We start from the raw sequence: 22,173 nt of genomic DNA, 5'->3' as shown, positions 1-22,173 counted from the left end.
GGCTGTAAACAGCAGCTAATGAGTGTATTTGTAGTTAGGTGCCTTGAGGTGCACGGGGAGTTGTGACGGAGAGCGCTGGGGAGGGCGCCTCCCTTGGCCCTATATATACCCAGGCAGGCAGGGCCTGTGCCCTCCAGGGGCCCCGCCTGCCCCCTGCCACACCCTTCCACCTGCTGGGTCTGAGGCTTCCAACTCCTGGGAGCAGGGAGGGCGTCACCTGGCTGTGCGACGTGCATCGGTGTGGGGTATTGGAGCTTTGGTGGGTACAGATACGAGCATTTTCACGACAGCATGCGGGTCTGTCCAAGGGCACGTGCGCACACGCACACCTGTGTGTACTACATCCGATTCTCTGCATGTGTACGCGCCCCTCCTTCCGAGCCCTGAGAGGAGGCTGCCCCCACCCCCATCTTGGTAGTGGTCCTGGCTCCTTTGATGCCCTTCTTGGAAGCCGCAGGAAGCTGGCGGCTCTTGGGCAGGCTTGGGGGGACGGGGGGTGACCTGTTGTATCCATCAGAGGAAACAGGAGGGAGAGGTCTGAGCCCCAGCCCCAGGGGGCTCCCACAGTTGCTACTTGCATCAGAGAAAGGGGAGACCTTGGGGCTTACAGAGAGCCCAGCCAACTCTCTGGTTCCAGAACCCTCAGGAGCCCCAGGAATGAGAGAGCAGGTGTGCCGCCGGGCGGGGGCGGGGGCGGGGGCGGGGGGGTCAGCCCTAGTAGGTAGGGGTCTCACAGTGCTGGTTGATGAAGTGTGAAGCCTGCCCCCAGCCAGGATGGGGTGGTGTGGGGTATGGGAGACCACAAGGGGTGCCTGCGTGAGGCCCCGCATGGGGGGGAGCAGAGAAGAGAGCTCTGTGGCTAATGTGTCCAATTAAATTACTTCAAACCCTGCCGCGGCAGCTGCTCCCGGCGGGGCCCTGGGTACAAATTGGATCCGTCTCATTACCACGGGTGGTGTCAGCGGGGCCAGAGAGCGGTGGCCAGCTCAGCCAGCACTCGGCAGGCCTTCTCCCCCTCGCTCCGCCTGGGCCCCCGACAGCCCCCTTGAGCCTTTGCTCAATCCAGTACCCCCTCGGGTTTCCCAGGTCGTGCACACCTCCTCGCCATCCTGACCCCCGTCCCTGGCAGCCCAAGGGCCCCTCTGAGCCCTCACTTTCTTTCTCCAGGTATGGGGTTTCATGCTTTTAGGGGGTCCAGCGTAAGGAAGCCCCTCTCAGGTCACCCAGCACGTCCTGCGCCCTCCCTTGATAATAACAATAGCACGATAATAACAGCAGGAGTGCCTAGTATTTGCTAGGCACTCTGTGCACGTGCAGCAGGGGGTGGCTTGCTTAAGCGAGGTCTCTGGGGTCAAACAGCTATCTCTGAATCCTGGCAGAGACACTTGCTGCGCTGTCCCTGGAGCCCGTTACTCCACTATTCTGGCTTCAGTTTCTTTCTCTGTTAAATGGGTATGATGATGATTCTTATTTCCCAGAGGGTTGGAGGGTGAGGCTAGGTAAGGCGGGAAACATCTTTCGCAGAGAGCTCAGCACATAGTAAACGCTCAGCCAATGACAGCTGTTATCTTGTCATTATCCTGCACCAAGTGATTGATGTCTGGGATGGGGGTTCCGGAAGCTCCAGGGGGGACATGCCTGCTTCAGCCCTGGTGGAGGAGGAGTCGGGGGGCGGGGGTTCCACTGAAGCAGTGCCAGTCAGCTACCTTCAGAACAGCAAAGATGTGTTGAGTGATCACTACGGGCCAGGTGCAGTTCTAAGAACATGACCTGTGTTAGCTCTTCTATCCACAGATGACTCTGGAAAGGGGGAGCTTGCAGTGAGAAGTTGGCTTGGGGTTCCAGCAAACACCAGCAGACCCAAAGAGCATGAGCTTTAGTCCGGGGCCTTGGGTTTTGAAGAAAGGCTAAGAGCTTGCCACGTGAGCAGTAGGGGTGAGGCGTTCGGTGTGGCGGGGGACAGCACAGGCAGTGGCCCGGAAGTGGGGTCTCGTTCAGTTGAAGCAGCACTGAGTGCTTGGACGTGGCCAGAAGGGAAGCTGTTAGGGGACACTAGCCGGAGTTGAGGCTTGGGAAAGGTAGGTTGGGCCAGATTGTGAAGGTCCTGGCATTCTGAAATAGGAAAACTGGATTTTTTTTTTTTTTTTCTAATTAGGGCAATGGAGAGCCATGGACGACTTTCGAGCAGATCTCTATTAAAGAACTTTTAACTCTGCAGCAGTGTGGAGGGTAGGAGGCCTGGAGCCAGGCAGGTATATGGAGCCAGAGTCGCAGGTTAACATATCTGTTCCCACCTTTGCCCGGCCCCTCCTGGGTCTCTCCCCTGCACAGGGCTGAGTCTGAGGCACCACACCAGGAGGTCTGCAGCGTTCAGCTGGCCTGGGACCCTACCCTTGGAAAGCCCGTGGCAGGTAATGGGCCGTCAAGGGGACACCAGGTGACAACAGATGCAGATGGACACTGCCAGGGGACTTCCCTAGGGATCTGGGGCATCAGAAAAAGCTTTCCAGAGAGGGACGTAGAGCCAAGGTGGGCCAGTCCAGGGCCCAGGGGACATGGCAAATGCTCCTGGCGGTTGGATGTGAACCGTACCCCACACCACAGGCCTCTGGGCCAGGCCCCGGGAGAGCCGCACAGCTCACGCTGCCAGGCCTGAGCTCCAGAGCCCCACCAGAGCCAACCTATCTCCACGGCAACTAGGCAGGCACCTCCCTCTCCGTGCCCACGGCCCCTGGCACAGGGGCCCATTCACAGCAGGACTTGGGTACGCCTTCCCACTTCCCTGGGGCCTCGTCCCAGGGCAAACGCCCTCACAGCCGGCGCTGAGTCGCACACGCGTGTTGGTATTTGGGTCCATGTGCACACAAGATGTGTAACGTGCCCCCTACAGCAGGAAGCAGGGAGGCGGGGATGGTCTACACTGCCTACCCACCTTAGCTGGGGACTTGTTCCCTGGGGGTGAGGGTCAGATGGGCACCGAAGAGCATGATGCCAGGATGATCCCTCGGGGGCCACGGCGAGGAAGGCAGCCCAGAGGAGTGGTTGGGCGGGGCTGCAGGTCGGGGAAGGTGGTGAGACAGAATCTCCCAGCAGGGCCTGGCGGGTCCACAGACCCCCTCGTTCTCCACGTTCAGCCTTGCATTTCTTCTTCACGGCAGTCCTGCGAGGGAGACAGCATTGCCACTGTTGTCCAGATGAGGATGCTGAGGCCCAGAGAGGTCCCACCGGGGACCTGAAGTGTCCCACAAGGTCACTCAGTAGAGCAGGGGTGTCAGCTTCACTCCAAAGGCTGGGTCTTGACCACCAGGCTGCACTGCCCGGTGCCCCCCTAATCCCACTAGGATCCAAGCCAGCCCGTCTCTCGACCCATCACTTGGAAGGGAGTGCTGGGAACTGGTGTTAGGACACAGAGGGGTCCCCAGTGCCTCCTTCAGTGCTTGTGGCATCCCCTAAAGCCTTTGTTCTCAGGTCCCTGGAGTGGGGCGCAGCTCCCTTCCCACCCTGTCTCCTCTCCCTCTCGGCAGGCTCAGTGGAATGTTCCTCTCAGTCAAGGGGAGGCTCTGAGGAGAAAGGGAGGAACCCCTCACTCGCTGCTTGGCACCTGCCAGCCCTGGAGGAGCCTGATGAATCGGCTGTGTGTGGCCCCCCCCCCACCGGCCCCATTCCTCCCTCTCCAGCCCCCGCCTGGTTGGGGAGGTGCGAAGGAAGCGATTTCACAGCCTGTCAGCTGAGACCTAAAAATACCCAGAACTCCGAGATGCTTGGGCAGGGGGAGGAGAGAGCAGGGACCAGGCTGGGGTGCTGGGGGGGTGCAACAATGCTAACTTGGCCAGAGCAGCCCTCACGGCTCGAGAGCCCGAGTCAGACGTGATGGGCAAGGATGCCCTACATCCCCCACCTGACCCCATTTCTGGGTCTTGAGAGCTCCGGCCCTCAGACCCAAGGGAGGGCTTAGTCTCAGACAGGAACCGTGGCACCCAGGCCCTTCAGAGCCTCTGGTCGATGGCTCTTTCTCCCTCTCCACCCCTGAGTTGGCTGGCATCTTTAGGCCGTGGGAGCCAGGCTGGGCCTGTGCCTGCTTCCTTCCTGGAGAAGGTGCCTGCTTCTGTTAGGGGAGAGGCGTGAGGAGGGCAGCGTGGATGGGGGTGCTGGCAGGCGTGCAGTGTGATGTGCGAGCCACCCAGGCACTGGAGGGGGGCAGAGGAGAAGGGGCGTGGCGGCCCGCGTCACTGCCACGTGGCTGTGTGCGAAAGCCTGGCACAGGCCCCCCCGCCCCCACCGCCACGAGGCAGCCAGTGCCCGGAAAGGGGGGCACGTGTGTGTGCACGCGTGGGGGCCCGCTGGAGCTGGCCCGATCTAGGTCCCAAAAAGCTCATGGACACGTACGACCGGGCGGACGTAGCGAGTCCAGACAGAAACTGGGCGAAAGCTCAGGTGCAGGTGGAGAGGCATCAGCAAACGCGTGTTGCATCCGGCAGACACATGAGGGTGTGTGTGCTTCCCGTGTGGAAACATGATGGCATGTATGCCCGGGCACAGGAACATGGGAAGACCTCTCTGGGGCCCTAGGCGGGAGCTGGGAGACTCATCAGGGAAATAATGGGGTTCATGGGGTGCCCGTGTGGCTCGATAGAGCACGCAGCTCTTGATCTTGGGGTCGTGAGTTCAAGCCCCACGTTGGGGGGTTGGAGGTTGTGGATAATGCATACGTTAATTAATTAAAAGAAATTGTAAGTAATGGGGTTCAAATCCCAGTTCTGCCATGTACTGGTTGGCTGTGTGACCTCGGGCAAGCCACTTAACCTTTCAGTGCTTCATTTCTCCGTCTGTAGAGTGGAGGTGATAACAGCACCTACTTCAGAGGGCTGTTGGGAGGATATGATGAGTTGATGTATATAAACTGGCTGGAACTGTGCCTGTCACCGAGTCAGCACCATGAACATACTAGCTCTTATTATCGGGTTCTCCCCTTCAGTGACACAGGTGGGAGCACCAAGTCCAGAGAGGGCAAGTGACCTGCCCAAAGTCACACAGTAAGTGAGTGGCAGAGCCAGGGTTAGAACCCAGACTCCAGTGCCTTAGGACGGGGCTTGTTCAAATTTAACTTCATGAGACCGCCCCCGCTTTGGACCACAAGAAGTCCCTACAACACAGAACTGTAACCACATTGGCATCTGGGGCCTAGATTCTGCCAGGGCTGGGCTGGATCATGGGAACTTGGGGATCTGAGCATCTTCAGATAATGCCAGGGTGGATGGGTCCTCAGGGCAGTGGTTAGACGCCTGATTTAGAAACATGCCTCTGATTAGCCTGTGGACTTGGCCAGTTACTCAGCCTTCCCGAGTCTCAGTTTCTTCCCTATAATGGAATAACAGTAATACATACTTTATGGGGTTATTGTGGGAAGAAAATGAGATCCTGCATGCAATGCTTTAAGTGACTGGAACATCGTGCCTAATAAATGCTCGGTAATGTTAGCTGCAATTATAACCCATGCAGAATGCTCCCACCCAGTGCTCCATAGATGGTGACTTCCTGGGACGCCCGGCTGGCTCCGTCGGTTAAGTGGCTGACTCTTGATTTCGGCCCAGGTCATAATCTCATGGTTTAAGCCCGGTTCGGGCTTCACGCTGACAGCACAGAGCCTGCTTGGGATTCTCTCTTTCCCTCTCTGCCCCCGCCCCGCTTGTGTTCGCTTGCTCACTCGCTCAGTCTCTCAAAATAAATAAACTCCTAAAAAATGGTGGCAAATTGCTTCTCTCTCAGCCTCTGACTACCCTTACTCCCTTCCATACTTCACAGGGCTTAGACTGCTCAGGGGCAGTTTGCAAGCAGCCAAGACCCGTCTCTGCCTCCCGTTACTGGTTTTGCCCAGAAAGGAACAGGACCCACCACTGACACTTAGCCCCTGAGCCCTCTACATCTGGCCTCATCACCCACTTGGTATATGAACTTGGATAAGCACCATTTCCTCTCGGGTCCTGGCTTTTTCCTTCTGTAAATTAGAAAGCCTGGACCCCATAGTCCCAGATCCTCCTGGTCATGTTGCTGTGTGACCCAGGAGAGTCCCTGGCTCAGCTCACTGGAGGGGGTGGCAGGTTGACAGGAAGAGAGGTCGGCTGGCTTCCCTGAGTGAGCGGAGCATCTGGGGCCTGAGCCGACTGGTGGCCTGCCATCATGCCAGCCCGCACCTGTGGCTGCGTAGGAGGGCATGTGGGCCCGACTGGCTGGGCACTGACATTGGGGAGGCTCAAGGACGATGACTAGAGAGAGCCCTTCTTGGGGCCCTGGGAGCTGCCACTCCAGCCGTCCTCCCCCGCTCTCCTCCCTGTCTCCCCCGGGCTTTCCTTCAGCAATTCCTCCTTCCTCCCTGTCCTTCCTCTCTCCTTCTCCTTCCTGGAGTCTCCCAGTATCTCCTTCTCTCTTTCCTCCTCCAATTTAGTAATTTTGACCATTTTCCAGGGCGCCTCCTTCCTCCCTCTCCCTCTGCAGAGGGGAGATCTCTCCCCCCTCCTCTGTCTCTCAGTTTCCTGAGATTCCTCCTTTTTCCTTCCTACAACATGGAAGAAATGTCCCTGTTTCTCTCGATCTTCCTGGCTGCCCCTGCTGCTCCTGAGCCTAGGTCTCTCTCTTACTCTGCAGGGGCATGTCTAGGCCCCTTCATTTCTTGTCCCCTGGCTCTCTCCCACTTCACAGTCCCTCCTTCCCCAGTGTCCCCACCTCTGCCTCCATTCTTCCAGTTCCTTGGTGCTCCTTACTCCTCCACCATCTCCCCTGCCCTCAAAAGTTTCCCAGCCTCCTTCAGATGATGGGGCTGATGGGGCTGAGCCAGGCAGTTTCTGTGGCTGGTGCTGCTATTCAGTACCTCAATAACCCCCCACCCCTGTGAGTTCAGAAAGGGGGTCAGCCCAGGGCCCAGGGACTGGCAGCCTTGCCTCCTAATTAGTAGGAAGTAATTGCCTGGAAAAAAAAATTTCATTTAGAATGAGACTCTGAGATTCCAATGTAAAGCAGAGCCAACTGATGGCCCCTGGGGACCAGGAGGAGAGAAGCAGCCGAGGTCAGGGTCTCGGGAAGCCCCCGGATCCCTTCCCTGGCTTGCCCCCAGGACCCCAGCCTTGCAGAAATAGGGAGAGAGCCCTGGGCTGGGAGTACCACCATTGTCATCTGAGTTTGGTTCCACTACTCCTTGTGTGACTGAGGGCAAGTCACTTATTTCTTTGTGCCTTAGTTTTCTGTCCTGTAAAATCAGAAAAACGCCTCGGTATCATGAGGGTTGATTCGGACAATGGCTATGAAAGCACTTCGCGGGCTGTAAAGTGCTGTGGGAGTGTGATGCGTTACTGTGTTCCTCCAGTCTGCCCTCATAGGAGATGTGAGGATGTGGAGGGGTGGAGCAGTGAGGCTTCCAGAACATGGAAGGATGGCGAGGTGGATCCTGCGGAGCTGAAAGATTAAGGGCAGACAATGGGGTTTTCTATGGCAGTCTCAACACACGCCAGCTGCACCACCCTGAGTGGTCACCTCACCTCTCTGGACCCCACTTTCCTCATCTGTAGAATGCTGATCGTCATGCTTCCTCCCGGGGAGGGGTTGTAGTTTTAAAGATGATGAAGTCTGCAGAGCTCTTAGCAGTTCTTGGCCTATAGTAAGTGCTCAATAAATTATATTATCTGTATCTACTGTAATTGAAGACTGTTATCTTTACTCCCTACCTGGACCCAGAGAAGCTGTGATTTGGGGTATTGTCTTAGGGTGGTTTTATTTGTTTTGCTGTTTGTTTTTGGAAAGAGGGGAATTTCTACACCCAGTGGGGCTAAAATAAAGCAGTCCCTAGAAACACCAAGCAGATCTGCTTATCAAAGAGGCCCAACCTGTGGCGTAGGGAACAGGAGTGGGGTGAAGCTGTGGCCTTCTTCCCTGACTCCCACTTTCTCCTAGAGAAAGGCTTTAGCCAAGTTTCTCATCTGGGTGGGTGTGAGGTAGGGAGCCTTTGCCCTCAGGGAGGCCTATTACAACCCTTTGTGTTCCTTTTGGTAGGTTTGGCTCTACTGCAGGGAGGAAAAGTGTTTGTTTAAACTGATCTACCCCACCCTTCTGGGAAGAGGGAGCAGGAAGTTTAGCTTGGTCCGGGTTGACCACTGGGTTGAGTCTTTGCTATGAACCAGGCAGTATGGTGCCCCAAGGCGGCCAAAACGCGGTCGGACTGCCTGGAACGTGCAGGTTATTAGGCAGCGCTGCAAGCACCGAGCGCCATATTTTCCCGGAATGGCTGAGGGGACGGCGACGGGGACTGTCTGCCACTCCTTCACCCGCCCAGTGCCACCGCGGGGGACATTCTGTTTCTGCTCTAAGCGCAGTACCCGCACCAGCCGCCAGGAGGCAGTTCGGCGGGCCCCACTTGAGGGAATGGGATATGGCATTTACTTTACCGGGGAGGCCTTTTTTTTTTTTTTTTTTTTTTTTTTGGTCATGAGTCGGACTGCTAACTGGGTTCTCAGTATCTGAGGACCTCACTGGGGAAAGGGAGCTCTTGAAGTCGCCTGGTCGCTTCCGTGGCTTCAGCTCATGGCTGATCGGGAGCGATTGGCAGAGGAAAGTGGAATCACTATGCTGCAGTCCTGGAAACAGCTCCGGTTCTTTGGATCCTGCTCGTTAGGGGCAATGCAAAGGGCAGCCTGGAGGAGGGAGCATTCAAAGGACAGAAACGGGTTTCAGCACCAAGGACAGGAGTGCTGCGACCCGCCCCTGCTTCAGCACCGTGGACAGACCCCAGGGCGGCGCACTCCGTGGCTCCTTCCTAATATTTGTGGTGCAAATGATAGCCCAGAATATGGCAGAATGGCACCTCCCAGAGGGAATCTCAGTCACCCTATGTTCTAACGAGAAGACTTAGGACCAGAGAGTTGAGTTAGTTGCCTAAGGCCACACACCCACAGCGACACAGTGGGTGGCAGAACTGGATTCAGGGCCCCAATGGTCTCTCTCCAACCATTTCTCCCCACCTGGATTTCCACTAGATCTCTCCCTCCTTCCTAAACATCCCCGGGAGCAGCTTCACATTCGGTTCTATCCTTAAGAACCCTTGAGCTGGCAACTATTAAGTGTGCTCTTTCCCCCACCAAAACCCCAATCAAGAATCTGAATCCCAGGATGGAAGATTCCTAGCCCCTGAGGTTTTCATGGCTCCCAGCATCAGGTGGAAGGGTGTCAGGGCAGGACAGGTGCCCTGGCCTGTAAGGAAGGCTGAGACTTGGGGAGCTGGAGTTGAGTCATCAGCGAGAGGAACTCTTAAGTGCTCTGAGATCCTCAAATAAAATAGAGCGCACCATTCCAACCTCAGCTTCTTTGCAGCCGTGTATTATTAATAACAATAAGATGCTGACTTAGGCCAAGGCACAACAATGCATTATTCATAGGAGTAACTAGTGGTCAGGGCCTGCACTTAATCATCACACGTCCCTGATCCTGCCCCTGCTCCACACTCCTGGTGGAGAAGCCCTCCACCTGAGCTCCTCCTTTGTTGGGCTTCTGCTACACTGATGGACATGATCATTTTCACGGCTGCCCAGGTGGCTCTTCGGCTTTGGGATCAGGGTGGGTGGGGAGGGTGACTGATTCTAGGCTAACTCAGAGCTGGCACCTGGTCATGTTCATCCTGAATGGCTTTGACCCTGATGACTTCCAGACTCAGCAGCTCTCTGGAGTCTGCAGATGGTCTTTCTCCCCCTCCCCATCTTTTGAGGCTGAAGACTGAAGCCAGATACACCAGGCTTCCATAAGCCAGGAATTGTGGGAGGTGGGGGTGACTGAGGGGAGGGGTCACCAGGCAGAAGATACCCCATCACCACTAAATATGGCAAGAGATGTGACCCCCTAGGTAAACTCTGGAGCACTTTGTAAACTCTTCTGCACTGAAGAAATGGGAGACATTATTACCAAAGCCATGTTCTCTGCTGGAAGAGAGAACCAAGGTAGAGAAGGCATAGAGAATGCATGGATGAGGCCTTTGTAGCTCACCAGGCCCTGCTCCCTTGATGAGGAGTCAAAGTGCTTGTGGATCCTGACATGTCCCCGTCCAATTTCTTGCTGGAATGGCTCCTGGCCCATCCGGACAATCCTTCATTCGCTGTTTACTCACTTGGCATCTCCTCTGAATTCTAAACCGTCTGCATCCAGCCGGCCTCTGCGGCCCCTGCCAGCGCTCTCTCCCTAGCTCACTCACGCATTATCTGTTTTTATTACAGTCAAGGTTGAGGAGGCTTGCTCGTGCTAAGCCCCTATTTTCAGCTACTTGTAACTTTCCAAAACAATTCCCCTTGGGCCTCCTCTTTCACCAGCCTTGCTCTGGCCCCAGGTGAAGCCTGAGGGGTTGTGGGCGTCTCCTTGGATTTCTGAAGGACACTCAGGGAGACTGTCCGGAGGGCATGGGGGTAGGGTGGAGGACCAGCTTTCCTGGGAAATGAATGCCAGACTCTCTTTCTCCTCCTTTTTCTTTCTTCCTTTTACCTACCCATCTTGTTTTCTTTTTCCCAAGGTGGGTAGCCTGGAGGGGGAGCTTTAGAGTAGAGAGAGGGCAGAAAATTTGGCATGACAGGCAGCCCGGAGCCTGGCAGTTTAAGGTTCAGAATTTTGCTCACTGGTTTTCTGTTGCTTTCTGCCCAACTCTGCCTTCTTCTGACTGTGTGTGTGTGTGTGTGTGTGTGTGTTGGGTCGGGAGGAGGAAAGGAAGGTGGGAAAGGTACTGAAAATGTCCCCCCTTCCCGTGCCCAAATGTCCCTAGGGATGGCAGGCTCTGCACTTGTAAATGCCCCCCCCCCCTCACCTTCCCCCATCTCTATCTGCTCAGTAGGCACGTGGAAGGGTGCTTCCTTTGAAAACCTGTGACTCCAGTTTTCACTGCTTTCCACCTCTAACGTCATCACGCAGCCACCAAAGGATAGGAGGGAGGCGCCGGGGCATGATGTGTCGGAAGTAGTGCAGAATCAGGTGGGAGGAGGCAGGATTAGGATAGGAAGGCGCTGGCAGATGTAGCCCCAACCACCCCCAACATCACTCGGCTTTATCTCGGGAATAGTGGTTGCGCCCTAGGCAGTATCAGAGACCCGGCTGGGCACGTCCTGGGCTACCCCACCCTTCTCTGTTTCCTGCCCACCTGTGTCTAACCCCAGGGGCCCACCCCCCAGACTGTTTGGGGACGTTTAGGGGGACTGAACCTCTCTCTAATGAGGGTGCTTTACTAAGGCTGCGGGCTGGGCCAATGGAGGGAAAAAGGGTCCCCGGGAAGGGTGTGTGTGAAGTGAGTCTCTGAAGCACCAGGAGGAGTAACTCAGGCAGGGCTCTCTTTGGTAAAACTCTGGGGGGAAATTCCTCTCCCTGACCGCTTTTTTATTTTGTGTTCACTCAATTTCTTTCTTCTCTTGGCTCTGTCCTCAGAGTGACTAGATTCAAGGCTCAGCTCCCCTCGGGTGGAACAAGAGAGAGAACGAGCTGTAGGGTTTGAGGTTTACAGACTCTAGGTGCATCCCTGGCTTTACCTCTCTGCTGCTCTGTGCCCTTGGGCAAGTATTTAACCCTTCTGAGCCTCAGTTTCTCTCTTTGTGAGGCGAGCATGAGAGTATTTAGCTCCAGAGGGGTGCTAAAGACTGTAAACATGATTCAGTGTTGAGCACACATCGGTGCTGTGATGAAAGGTATTTGGTCAGGAGAGCAAGGGCCTGGGATCTGGGGATCCCCAAAGAGGGAAGCAGTCTAGGTTGGGAGGGTGTGGGGACAATGCCGGAAGGCCTGGATATGGAGAGTGTGCGTGTCACCAGCCGAGAATGCAAGAGCAAGCAAAGTGTGGGGGAAAGAGTCTGTGTGCACAGATTTCAGCATGTCCAGCAGCTTCCCTGTGTCATATCCTGGGCTGAGGGCTGTGGGAGACCCCAAGCGATGGGGAGACACGATCTTACCCCATTGGCTCCAACCCCCAAGGAAAGAGCATTGGACAGAAGATCAGTTAATTCAAGCTTGGAAAATGACGAGACTGCTGTGAATCCCTGGCCATAAGGAAGGGCTTCCCGGAAGAGGCTGGCTTACCTGGGGCCTTGAATAACTTCATGCATTTGTTTGTCACTTACTTACCCAGCCTCTCCCAGGTACCAAACCTCAGGCTACAGAGATGAGTGGTGGGGGTGGGGGTGGGGGGGGTCTCAGCCCTCCAGGTGTTCCCAGTTGGGGGTGGGGGTGGGGTGGAGACCAAGTGCTAATTATTAACCCACAATGATGAATTGTCATAGTTATAGGGGAGGCAGAAAGGCATGTGGGAGGGAACGAAGACCATCTTGGTCTAGGGATATTAATGGTAGAAGATGGAAGGAAGGTATTCTAGGCAGAGCAAAGAGCTCGTGCCACAAAGCCTCAAGAGTGAAAGAGGTTAGCCTTCTTGAAGGAAGCAGAAAAGTTAGGTGTGGCTAGGTCACGCCGTAGCCCCTTGTGGGAGGCTGTCACACCCTTGCACTCAGAGGGCAGTCTCTGCAGCTGCGGTGAAGAGCAGGCTCACATTGCCTTAGTTCTCCATACCTGTTTCTTCCTCTGTGACATGGGGCCAACAATGGTACCAGGTTGTGGAGATGACGTGGGATGGCATGTGTAAGCTTCCTGTCTGCCACAAAAGGTGCATGCCCAATTCACGTGAGCTGTTATTTTATGTCGACGGGACCCCAGCATGAGAAGGCAGGTCCTGTTCTCATCGCTTGAAGGTGAACCTCTGAGGTCCCCAAATGGGCTTTAGCTGAGGTCCCAAAAATGGCTCTGAGCTCAGGGGCAAAGGTGTGACTTGAATCCAGGTCATCTGCCTCCAGGTCTATTCCCTGTCCTGCTGCTCTGCCTCAGGACAGACGCGGGGGGATGGCTCGGTCAGTGAAGCCTCCGACTTCAGCTCAGGTCACGATCTCATGGTCCATGAACTGGAGCCCTGTGTCGGGCTCTGTGCTGACAGCTCGGAGCCTGGAGCCTGCTTCGGATTCTGTGTCTCTCCCTCTCTCTGCCCCTCCCCTGCTCACGCTCTGTCTCTCTCTCTCTCTCTCAAAAATAAACATTAAAAAAAATTTTTTTAAAACAAAAGGACAGACGGAATTTGAGTAGACGAATAATGGGCAGGGGAGAGAATCGCAGGCCAGAGGAAGTGCGTGAACACCTAGGCCACATGATGGCAGAGTGGGCTGGACATCTGCTTGTGGCCAGGCCATTGGTGTGTGTGAGCGTGAGCACAGGTGTCCATGCAAGGGGTGAGTCTCACAGCTAGTGCATGTGTGTGTATTTGTGTGTACATGGGTATCCGTGCACAGGTGTGTATTTTTGCACATGTGCGAATGAGCACGGGTATCTGTGCAAGGGGTGAGCCTCTGTGGCTTCTGTGTGTGTGCGTGTGTGTGTGCACGTGTGCGCACCTGCATGCACATGTATGGGGTGTGGGTTGCACGGCTGTCTGTGTCAAGAGTGTCTCTGAGGCGTGTGCATGTGTGTGTACGAGCTGTGGGTGTCCATGTCTGTGACCTGTGTGGGTGTGTACCTCCTCCCCCTCTGGGTCCCCTCCTGTTCTCCCCACCCCCCCGGGCAGCTGGGGAGCGTGCCCTCAGAAGTCCATTCCCTCTCCGGCAGCTCCCCAGGGCATCCCAGCAGCCAGCAGTCCTGTTTGATTCTGTTCATCCATAAATTATGGCTTACTGAGGAGATGAGAAGGAGTTGGGAGTGGGGGCAGAGCTCTGGCAAGAGACGGGCTCAGGTCTGCAGTTCATACCTGAAACCCAGCCTGGCTCCCAGCTGTTGCCCCACCCCCACCCCCACTGGCCTCGGCCCTCCCCCTTCCTGCCATAGGGATTCACTGATGCTCTTGGTCGTGGTCGAGCCCTGGGGCAGGGATTGGGGTGCCCAGAATTGAGTAAGACGTGACCCCTGGCCTCTGCTGTCCTGTGGGGAAAAACTAGATGTGTATCTAGTTCAGTATTTTATTCAACACTTGTTGAGCACCAGCTCCGTGGCCCAGACGTCTCTAATACAGGGCCGACGTGGTAATGCTATGGTAATAGCTAGCATTTATTGCCTACTTATTTTGTGTCCGGCACTGTGCTAAGCGCATCATATGTGCTAATTCCTTTAAACCTCACAATTGTCCTATGAGGCCCGTACTGTTATTAGCCCCCATTTACAGATGGGGACACAAAGGCACGCGAAGTTTAGGTCACACGTCGCGGAAGAATAAGAGCCAGGAGTTGAGCCCAGAGAGTCTGGCTCCAGAGCGCTGGTGCTTAATCACTGCACCCGAAAAGAAGGGCGCAGGCGCAGGATGATGGGAGCTCAGAGGCAGGAGAAATTAATTCCCACTGGGGATATTATGGAAGGCTTCCTGGAAGAGGTGCTTTTCATCTGGGTATAGAAAAAGCAGGAACTGTCAGGCAAAGGTGGCATGGAGGAAGAATGAAGGAGGTCCTGGTGTGTGTGTGTGTGTGTGTGTGTGTGTGTGTGTGTGTGTAAAAGAGAGAGGCTCAAACTCTGTCCTGCAGTCTCTCCCATCTCTTCCTTCCCATCTTGTGTGGGTGACAAGCGGGATACCATGCAAGCACTGAACATTTAACAATATTTACTGAGTACTTCCCATATGTTAGCCTGTCACAGAATATCCAGAATGAGCAGAGCAGATACAGCCCTTGCCTTTGTGGACCCTGTAGTCCGGGACAGAGTGGGTGCTTAATAAATGGTAACCTCTGTAATTATTATTCTTAGAGGCCTGAGGTTCTTACTCACCCATTCTTTGAACAAGCATTTGCCAAGCACCTGCTGTAGGCCCGGCTCCCTCCTTGGTTCTGGGAAGACAGTAGCGAACAGAGAGCAAGCCCTACCCTCAAGGAGCTGACATTCTAGAGGGAAGACCGCGCATGAGCGTCTCGTCCACGCTCAGAGGCGGGCTGCCTTCTCGAGCACACAGGCTTTACCCTGAGAGCTCCTTGGCTGGTGGCATGGCCAGGAACACAGGCCCCATCCACAGGACCCCGCCGGATTATCTTTAGTTCTGAGCTCTAGTCAGCTGATGTGCCCGCCACAGGCCTGGGCAGAGAGGCAGCAACAAACCTGAGCTTACACCTCACTCCCAAGACACCTCGGGGATCGGACCCGGGAAGCCTGGCTCACCCTGCCGCCCGGGCCTCCTGATGTCATCTGTCTGCCCTTGTCTGTGTCTCAGCCCCGGGACCCAGGATGTCTCCTCTGTCCAAGGGTAGGTTGTGGAACCCGGCCCTGTCAAAGGCTGACGAGGGCTGCAATATTTTCTTTCCCCAAATGTTAATATGCTGACGCTAAGGGGACTTGAAACCATGTATGTCATCGGAGGAAGGGTTAGAAGGGCCAGAGCGGCTTTGCCTGGAGAAGACCGGAAGGGGACATGAGAGCTGTCGGCAAGGATTTGGAGGCCTGTCATGTGGCAGAGGGAGCCGGCTGGTTCCCAGCAGCTCCGGAGGGCAAGCTGGGGAGCGAGGGGGGCCCGGTGGGGGGAGTTCTGGGGAGACAGATTCTGCTCAGCACGAGACACAGCAACCCTCCCTAATGATGCCTGTTGGTGGAGGGCCTGCCTCCTTCCTGTCACCCACAGGGCTGCCCAGAGGGTTTGCGCATTGCGGGGGGCCAGACTCCACAGAGGCCCCTTCCAGCCCCCAACAGAGTGGCTCCATGCTGTGGGAATGGGTTCGCTCCGGCTGGCAGGCAAGAACCCACGCCAGCACCCCTTGATGGCAATGTCACTTGCTGGCTGAGGACACCATGTCACTTTCGGTCACAGCGTCAATGCAATTTGCAGTGACATGCATTTGTTCCACCCTGACTCCGAGGGCTCTCTGGGGGAAGCTGGGGGCCTGGGCGGGGGAGGGGTCAGACTCGTTGCCTGTAAGATGACAGCATCCACCCTGTGCTGTCGAGGATCCTAGGCTCCCCGATCTAGGGGGGTCGGCTTTTCCTTAGCAACCCATCTCTTTCTTCAAATGGAACTTTCTACAAAAACCCAAGATGTGAACCAGGGAGATGGTGCTGCCTTGTTGAAGAGAGCTTGAGAGACCATGGCCTCATCGGCTCAGCATCCGCCTCCGTAGCCCCAGAGAACCCTAAGGAACCCTGAGAAATTCCTGAGAACCCTAAGAGTTCCGAGGGGCACCCAAAGCAAAGAGAGTAGCCTTTGAACTGGGCTGCCTGGGTTTGAATCCTGGGTCCCCGACCTGCTATCAGAATGACCTCGGACAAGGTTCTTGACCCTCTTGTGTCTCAGTTTCCCCATCTGCAAAATGGGGACAACCGTAATGTTTACTAAAGTTGTTTGAAGGGCTGAGCTGTTACCCCGCGGGGAGCACCTAGGACACCTGGCTCGTCATCAGAGGAAGGGGCAGCTCTTTCACAGATGAAGGCATTGACATCCGAGAGGTTGATGGCCTTGCTCATGGCCACATCTGGTTAGTGGCCAGAATGGCCTCAGGCTCGTTTTCCTAGACTCCAAGCCCAGTGCTCATTCTGCATGCCCCCAGAATGCTAATTGTTTAAGATGGGCCCTCCCTGGGTCTCTGGGGACTGTTCCAAGTGTGTGCCCCCTGGCTTCTGGGATTGATAGGCTTTGTCCTCAGGGGCCCTCTTCCTACAGCAGGGGTTGAGAAACAGTTTTGAGACAGCCCTTTTTTGGCAGAGAGAGGAGGTAGGCGCCTTTGAGAATCGCCCCATGGCCAAGATGTATGGAGGGGGGGCGGGGTGCATGAAGAGCGTGTTAGAGCAGAGGAACCCAGCTGGAACGGGCCTCCTACCACAGCACCACAGCTGCCAGAGCAAGAGCTTGCTAACACCCCCTCTGATCCTGCTCAAAAACCTTCCATGGCTCCCATGGCCTGCGAAACACAGCAGGCCCCTCAGCCTGACAGACAAGCCCCTTCCCCATCAGGCCCCACTGACCTAGTCCAGTTCCTCATACAACGTGCTCGACTCCTCTTTATCCCTTCTCCCCTTGGCTCTTGCTGCCTCCTATGCCTGGAATATCCTACCTCACCTCACAGCCATCCGCCAGACCACACCAAATACCCCTTCTCGCGGAAGCCTCCCCGGACAGCTCCCTAGTCCAGCGGTCACTTCCTCATTTGTGCTCCCAGAGCCCTCTGTTTACACCGGAGAGAAAACAAACACCATCAACCTTAATAATAATACCTATCTGTTGAGTGCTAACAATAACCCCACGGGTGGGCACCATTTTATCTTTACTTGAAGACACTGAGTGCTTAAGACCCTTGTCCAAGGCCGCTCGGCTATTAAGAGGCAGAAGCTTCACTCACACTTGGGTCTTTTCTTGGGTACTTTGGAGTCTGGAGCCCCAGGCTGTCTGTTCTGCCACTCACTGGTTCTGGGGCACCTGACATGCTAAGAAATAATTAGCTGAATTCTTTTTTTTTTTTTTTAAGTTTATTTATTTTGAGAGGGGTGGGGAAGGGCAGAGAGAGAGAGAGAGAGAGAGGGAGAAACCCAAGCAGGCTCTGCACTGTCAGCACAGAGCCCGATTCAGGGCTGGAACTCATGATCTGTGAGATCATGACCTGAGCCAAAACCAAGAGTCTGATGCTCAACTGATTGAGCCACCCAGGCGCCCCGCCCCTCATGATAGATTCTTAATGGATAGTGGCTGAAGAAAGCTCAGTCCAAGAATGGAATTTATTTTATTTAAAAGCGAGTTCAGGGGCACCTGGGTGGCTCAGTCAGTTGAGCGTCCGACTCCGGCTCAGGTCATGATCTCGCAGTTTGTGAGTTCGAGCCCCGCGTCGGGCTCTGTGCTGACAGCTCGGAGCCTGGAGCCTGCTTTGGGTCTCCCTCTCTCTGCCCCTTCCCCGCTCATGCTCTGTCTCTCAAAGATGAATAAACGTTAAAAACATTTTTTTTCAATAAAAATAAAAGCAGGTTCAGCAGAGGAAGGTATAAGGTCACCTGCTTTCCCAGACCCTTCCAGCAGGGCAGGGGAAGTTCCTATGGAGCTGGGGAAAGTGCAGGCCCCTTTCCTGGGACTTCGGTGGCAAGACCTATGGTTACTATGGCTACCACTGTCCCCACTTGTCTTGCCCCCCTTCCCTCAGAAGCCTGGAGGTTAAAGACGGAGGCCTGCCATTTGGCCTGAGAACTTTGGCAGATGTGACCCCTCCAGTCTGGCAGAGCTGTGTTCCTCCACCCCGGGCTGGGAAGGGCAGGACCAGCTCCTTGGTGCCTGCTGGTTGTCCAGGTCAGAGCTCCTGGGTACTGTGTGCCCTGAGGTTGACAGTGAACTGGGTGCAGGGACTTCCTGGGGGCCGAGCCTGTGGACCCCCGGACAGGAGGAAGCTTAGTTGGCCTGGCAGGTGGACAGGTGGGGACCAGATCAAGGTGGCCTTTTCCCACAGCTGGGAGGCTCAGGAAGTTGAGAAGGGAGAGGCAGGACCCAAGCAGGATTCTAGGGAGACCAAGTGCTAAACTGGCTGCCTACAGCACTAGAGTGGTGGCAGGAGGGAGCCCCGAGGGCCCTGAGAGCCGGGGGAACCGCTGGGCCCTTCTCCACGAGGCCCCACAGCCAAGCAAGAGAGACTGGGAGCCCAGAAGTTAAAACCGCAGGAAGCAGGACCAGACAGATACCGTCAACTCTTAATTACCACCATCGCTGGCACCGAAAAGCCCACGCAGGCTCCTCTGTAAATAAACAGTGTCTACTTGTCTTTAGGACGCATCCTAGTGCACACATATTTACAGTGCACGTGTGATCTATGCTGCTCTCTTTCGACTCACTCCCCCACATGAGAATTTCTGGTGAAATTTTGCTTTCCTTGCATTTGGTTTGGGCTCGTGTTTGCAACCACCTGGGAGAAGGCAGGGAGGAGGTTTAATCCACGTTTCCACAGGAGAATACTCAGTGGTTATGCGACTCGTCCAAAGCCACAGCTAGCGAGTGGTGGGATTTGCACAGAAACCTGGGATCTTCCTCCCAGGGCAGGTGTATCATCGTTGCCACTCCTGAAGTATGAGACCCCTGAGCTCTTGGAATGGAAGCTGCCGGGTGGCCCCTGTGAGCATTTAAGACAGGAGCCTGTCTTAGGTGGGACTGGAGCCTACAGGGTAGGACCTGAGGCTGAGGCTTGGTCAGGGTGTACAGAGGCCACTTGGGTGGGCTTCCAGCCCAAGGAAAGCTGAGCTAAAGGGAGTGAGGGCTGGTCTGAGAATTCCAGAAATTCCCTCTTTGACTACACATGTCGCTGTTGAGTTTGGGCCAGATACTTCTGAGGGTCTGTTAGTGCCCGTGGGGCACGTGGCCTGAGAGAGACTGTAGGAACTAGTCATTGTCCTTTGGGCAAAGTCGGCTGGCATTGTGGCTCAGTGTTGGAGGGGATGGAAGAGTGCTGGGCAGGAAGGTTGTGCAGAGGCAGTGGCTTTTTTAGGGGGGTTGGAAGTGTCCACTGAGGCCTGGCTGGGCTGGGGGGCACACTTGGCCTCTCCCTTTGAGATGTCAAGTTTGGGGGATGGTGTGGATCCTCTGGACTCAGCAGAGCCCATGCAGGGAGGGCCTGGGAGGAACGTCAACCTGCACAATTCCCCCATTTTACAGATGAGGAAACTGAGGCACAGAGAAAAGAAGGAACTTCCTAAGGTCAGCCAGCAAGGTCTCGCTGGGAATAAAACTTGAGACTCAGAACTCCCAGTGGGGGGACAAATGGAAGGACCGGGTGATTGTTCTGGGGGGCTCTGAGCCAAGGGAGGGTGGCTGGCCCTGGCCAATGAGGGTCTGACCTGTGTGTGTCCTCCCCAGGGGCGCCCACCCGCGATGTCCTGCTGGTCTCTGCCATCATCACCGTCAGCCTTAGCGTCACTGTCGTCCTCTGCGGCCTCTGCCACTGGTGTCAGCGCAAACTGGTGAGGCTCTTGAGGGCCCGGGGGTTGGGGCCTGGCCCTGCACCCCACCCCCCACAACTACTGGCTCGTGAACCCGCCCAAGGGCGCGCGCAGATGATCCACTTGCCCACGTCGTCAGCCACGTTTCCGCAGAATTTCACACGCATGCACGCACTGCGTTTGCCTGGATGTCGGCCCCATCTGTCTGGGTGTACACCCAGAACCACACACCTAGGGACACGTTTGTGGACAGACGTGGGTCTCAGGCGTTCCACACGCTCGCAACTACACGCACACACGGCCCACCTGCGGCATAAAGAACCTTACGCTTCCGCGCAGACGGAGAATCTAGGCCCCCTCCAACCCCAGCGCCTCCCGCCCCACTCCCTGCCGCCCACTGCCCCACCTCCCCAGGGCTGGGCGTGGCCGAGCCCTGTCTCCTGGCCAATGAGGAGGCGCTTCCCGCCCCGCCCCACCCCCAGCTCCCGCACATCCATCCTGGTTCTTGGGGTTTGTACAAGCACAAACGGCTTCTTTTCATTTTTAACGAGGGCTGGGGAATTAACGAGCAGGATTAGGCCATCAATAAGTAACGAGACCATCAGGAGGGACATTCATCACCCGAAGGCCCCGGGAGGGGGAGCCGGGCTGAGCCGTCTACCCGCCTGCAGCCACCAGTTCCCCAGAAGTGGCTGCAAGGCTAGACGCCCCCCTCACCACCACCCCGCTTCCCCTCCTCCTCCCCTACCCCAGTCCTGCTGTCCCAACCCAGAAGTGCAGTGGGGACTTTGGGGGGGGGGCGGTGCGATGGGGCACTCCTAAAGGTGGACCCGGAGGTGTCCCAGATGTGGGGACTTTCCTAGGCTTAGGTGAGGAAGGGTCCCTGGCAGGTACCTCCATTTCCTAGATTGTGCACGGTGGGAGTGGGGGCCAGGTGTCACTGCCTGGTCACAGAGGGGCCTTAAGGACGAGGCGAGGAGGGCTGTGGCCGTGGGCACTGTGTAGGTAGGGGCTTCAAGCCCCAATCCTATGGAAGGAAAGGGGGCAGATACCTCTGGGAAGGACCCGAGAGGCCCATAACCCAGCAGGTCTCCTTCAGGAAAGGCACAATCAGGAACTGGGAACACGGCTCTCCATCCTGGGATATTCAGCTTCAGGTGGCTCCTTCCTCTGGGGAGGAGCCATGGAGAAGGCCCCCTTGTGCCCCAAGTATGAGCATATGCGTAACCTGGGCCCACTCTGGGTGTGGGAGCGCAGGTATGTGGAGACAGGCTGGCTGCCTGCATTGTCCCTGGATCTCCCGTGTCCGCATCTGGGGAGGTGGAGGAGGGGGCTTGGCCACGTGCCTACGTATGCGAGTGTCCTCAGAGGCCGTGGGAGTGGCTGAGCACGCACACACTGCAGCCCTGTGCGTCTTGTTGCGGGGCCTGTCGGCCTGTCGGCCTGTCGGGCTGTCCATCTGTCTGTATGTGTTTGAAGACAGAGGAAAGTGTATGAGCAGGCCCTGCGGGTGACCTTGAGTGGGGGGCTTTGTGCTGAGTGCATCGACTTTGAGGGTATTGGTGCAGTGTGTGTGTGTGTATGTGTGTGTTCACCTCTGCATGATGGGATGTGCTTCTCATCAGATCCCCACCGGAGTGAGCTGAAGCTTGCTTCGTCCCCACTGTCCCGGCCTCTTGTGGTAAGTGCTGCAGTGTGTGTGTGTGTGTGTGTGTGTGTGTGTGTGCGCGCTGTGGTAAGAGCCTCACCCCCACCCCACTCACCTGGGGACCAGCATCCGAAGATGACAGCTTTTTGTAGCAGATGGGGGGCTGTTAGTGCGGGAAGCCCCTCAGGCATCCTACAGCCCCAGCCCCTCCTCCCAGCCTCCAGCCAGGAACTTCTCCAGGGGTCCAAGCCACAGTCTGTCTGTCCCTTTTGACTTTCTCCCCTGAGCTGCCCAGCCCCCAACCCTGCCACAACCCCTCCCACGGCCCCCCACATCAGAGGGACCTGGGGGCTTTCTGCCTGGACTGTCTCTGTGCTTTATGGAAGGGGCTTTAAAACGCTCCCTGCACAGTTACTGGGCTCTCCTTGCCCGCCTGTCCCCCCAGCAGCAGTGATGTGATACCCTGACAGCCCAGATCCCATTTCCAAACATTAATAACTTCCTTAATCTCCAGCTGGCTTTTTCCAGATCAGCCTGGCCAACCCCCTCCCTGAGAAGCAGGCTGATGGTATTGGGTTCCTCTGGAGCCACCCAGTGTCTCCTGGACGCTGCCTGGGTTTCCT

The 22,173-nt window shown here is 56.1% G+C and overlaps 1 protein-coding gene and 1 long non-coding RNA gene across 3 annotated transcripts in view; one reads left to right on the top strand and one right to left on the bottom strand.

Annotated features, from left to right (window-relative positions):
* The window catches only part of SYT7 (synaptotagmin 7), a 61,203-nt gene that overhangs the window by 5,149 nt on the left and 33,881 nt on the right, over window positions 1-22,173 (top strand). For both annotated transcript variants that reach the window (XM_042958479.1, XM_042958480.1), the window contains exon 2: window positions 19,820-19,923. In XM_042958479.1, coding sequence (XP_042814413.1) covers window positions 19,820-19,923 — 104 coding nt within the window. The remainder of the gene's footprint in view (window positions 1-19,819; window positions 19,924-22,173) is intronic.
* LOC102953448 lies at window positions 1,556-12,174 on the bottom strand. The gene is made up of 3 exons (XR_446305.2): window positions 12,127-12,174; window positions 2,933-3,160; window positions 1,556-1,800 (listed from the first exon to the last, which is right to left on the bottom strand). It is a non-coding gene; the product is annotated as an uncharacterized LOC102953448 (long non-coding RNA).

This window comes from Panthera tigris, chromosome D1 (genome assembly GCF_018350195.1).
Source record: "Panthera tigris isolate Pti1 chromosome D1, P.tigris_Pti1_mat1.1, whole genome shotgun sequence".
Taxonomy (NCBI): Eukaryota; Metazoa; Chordata; class Mammalia; order Carnivora; family Felidae; genus Panthera; species Panthera tigris.
The sequence above is the reverse complement of the archived record's forward strand: the minus strand, read 5'-3'. Positions and strand labels throughout refer to the sequence as shown.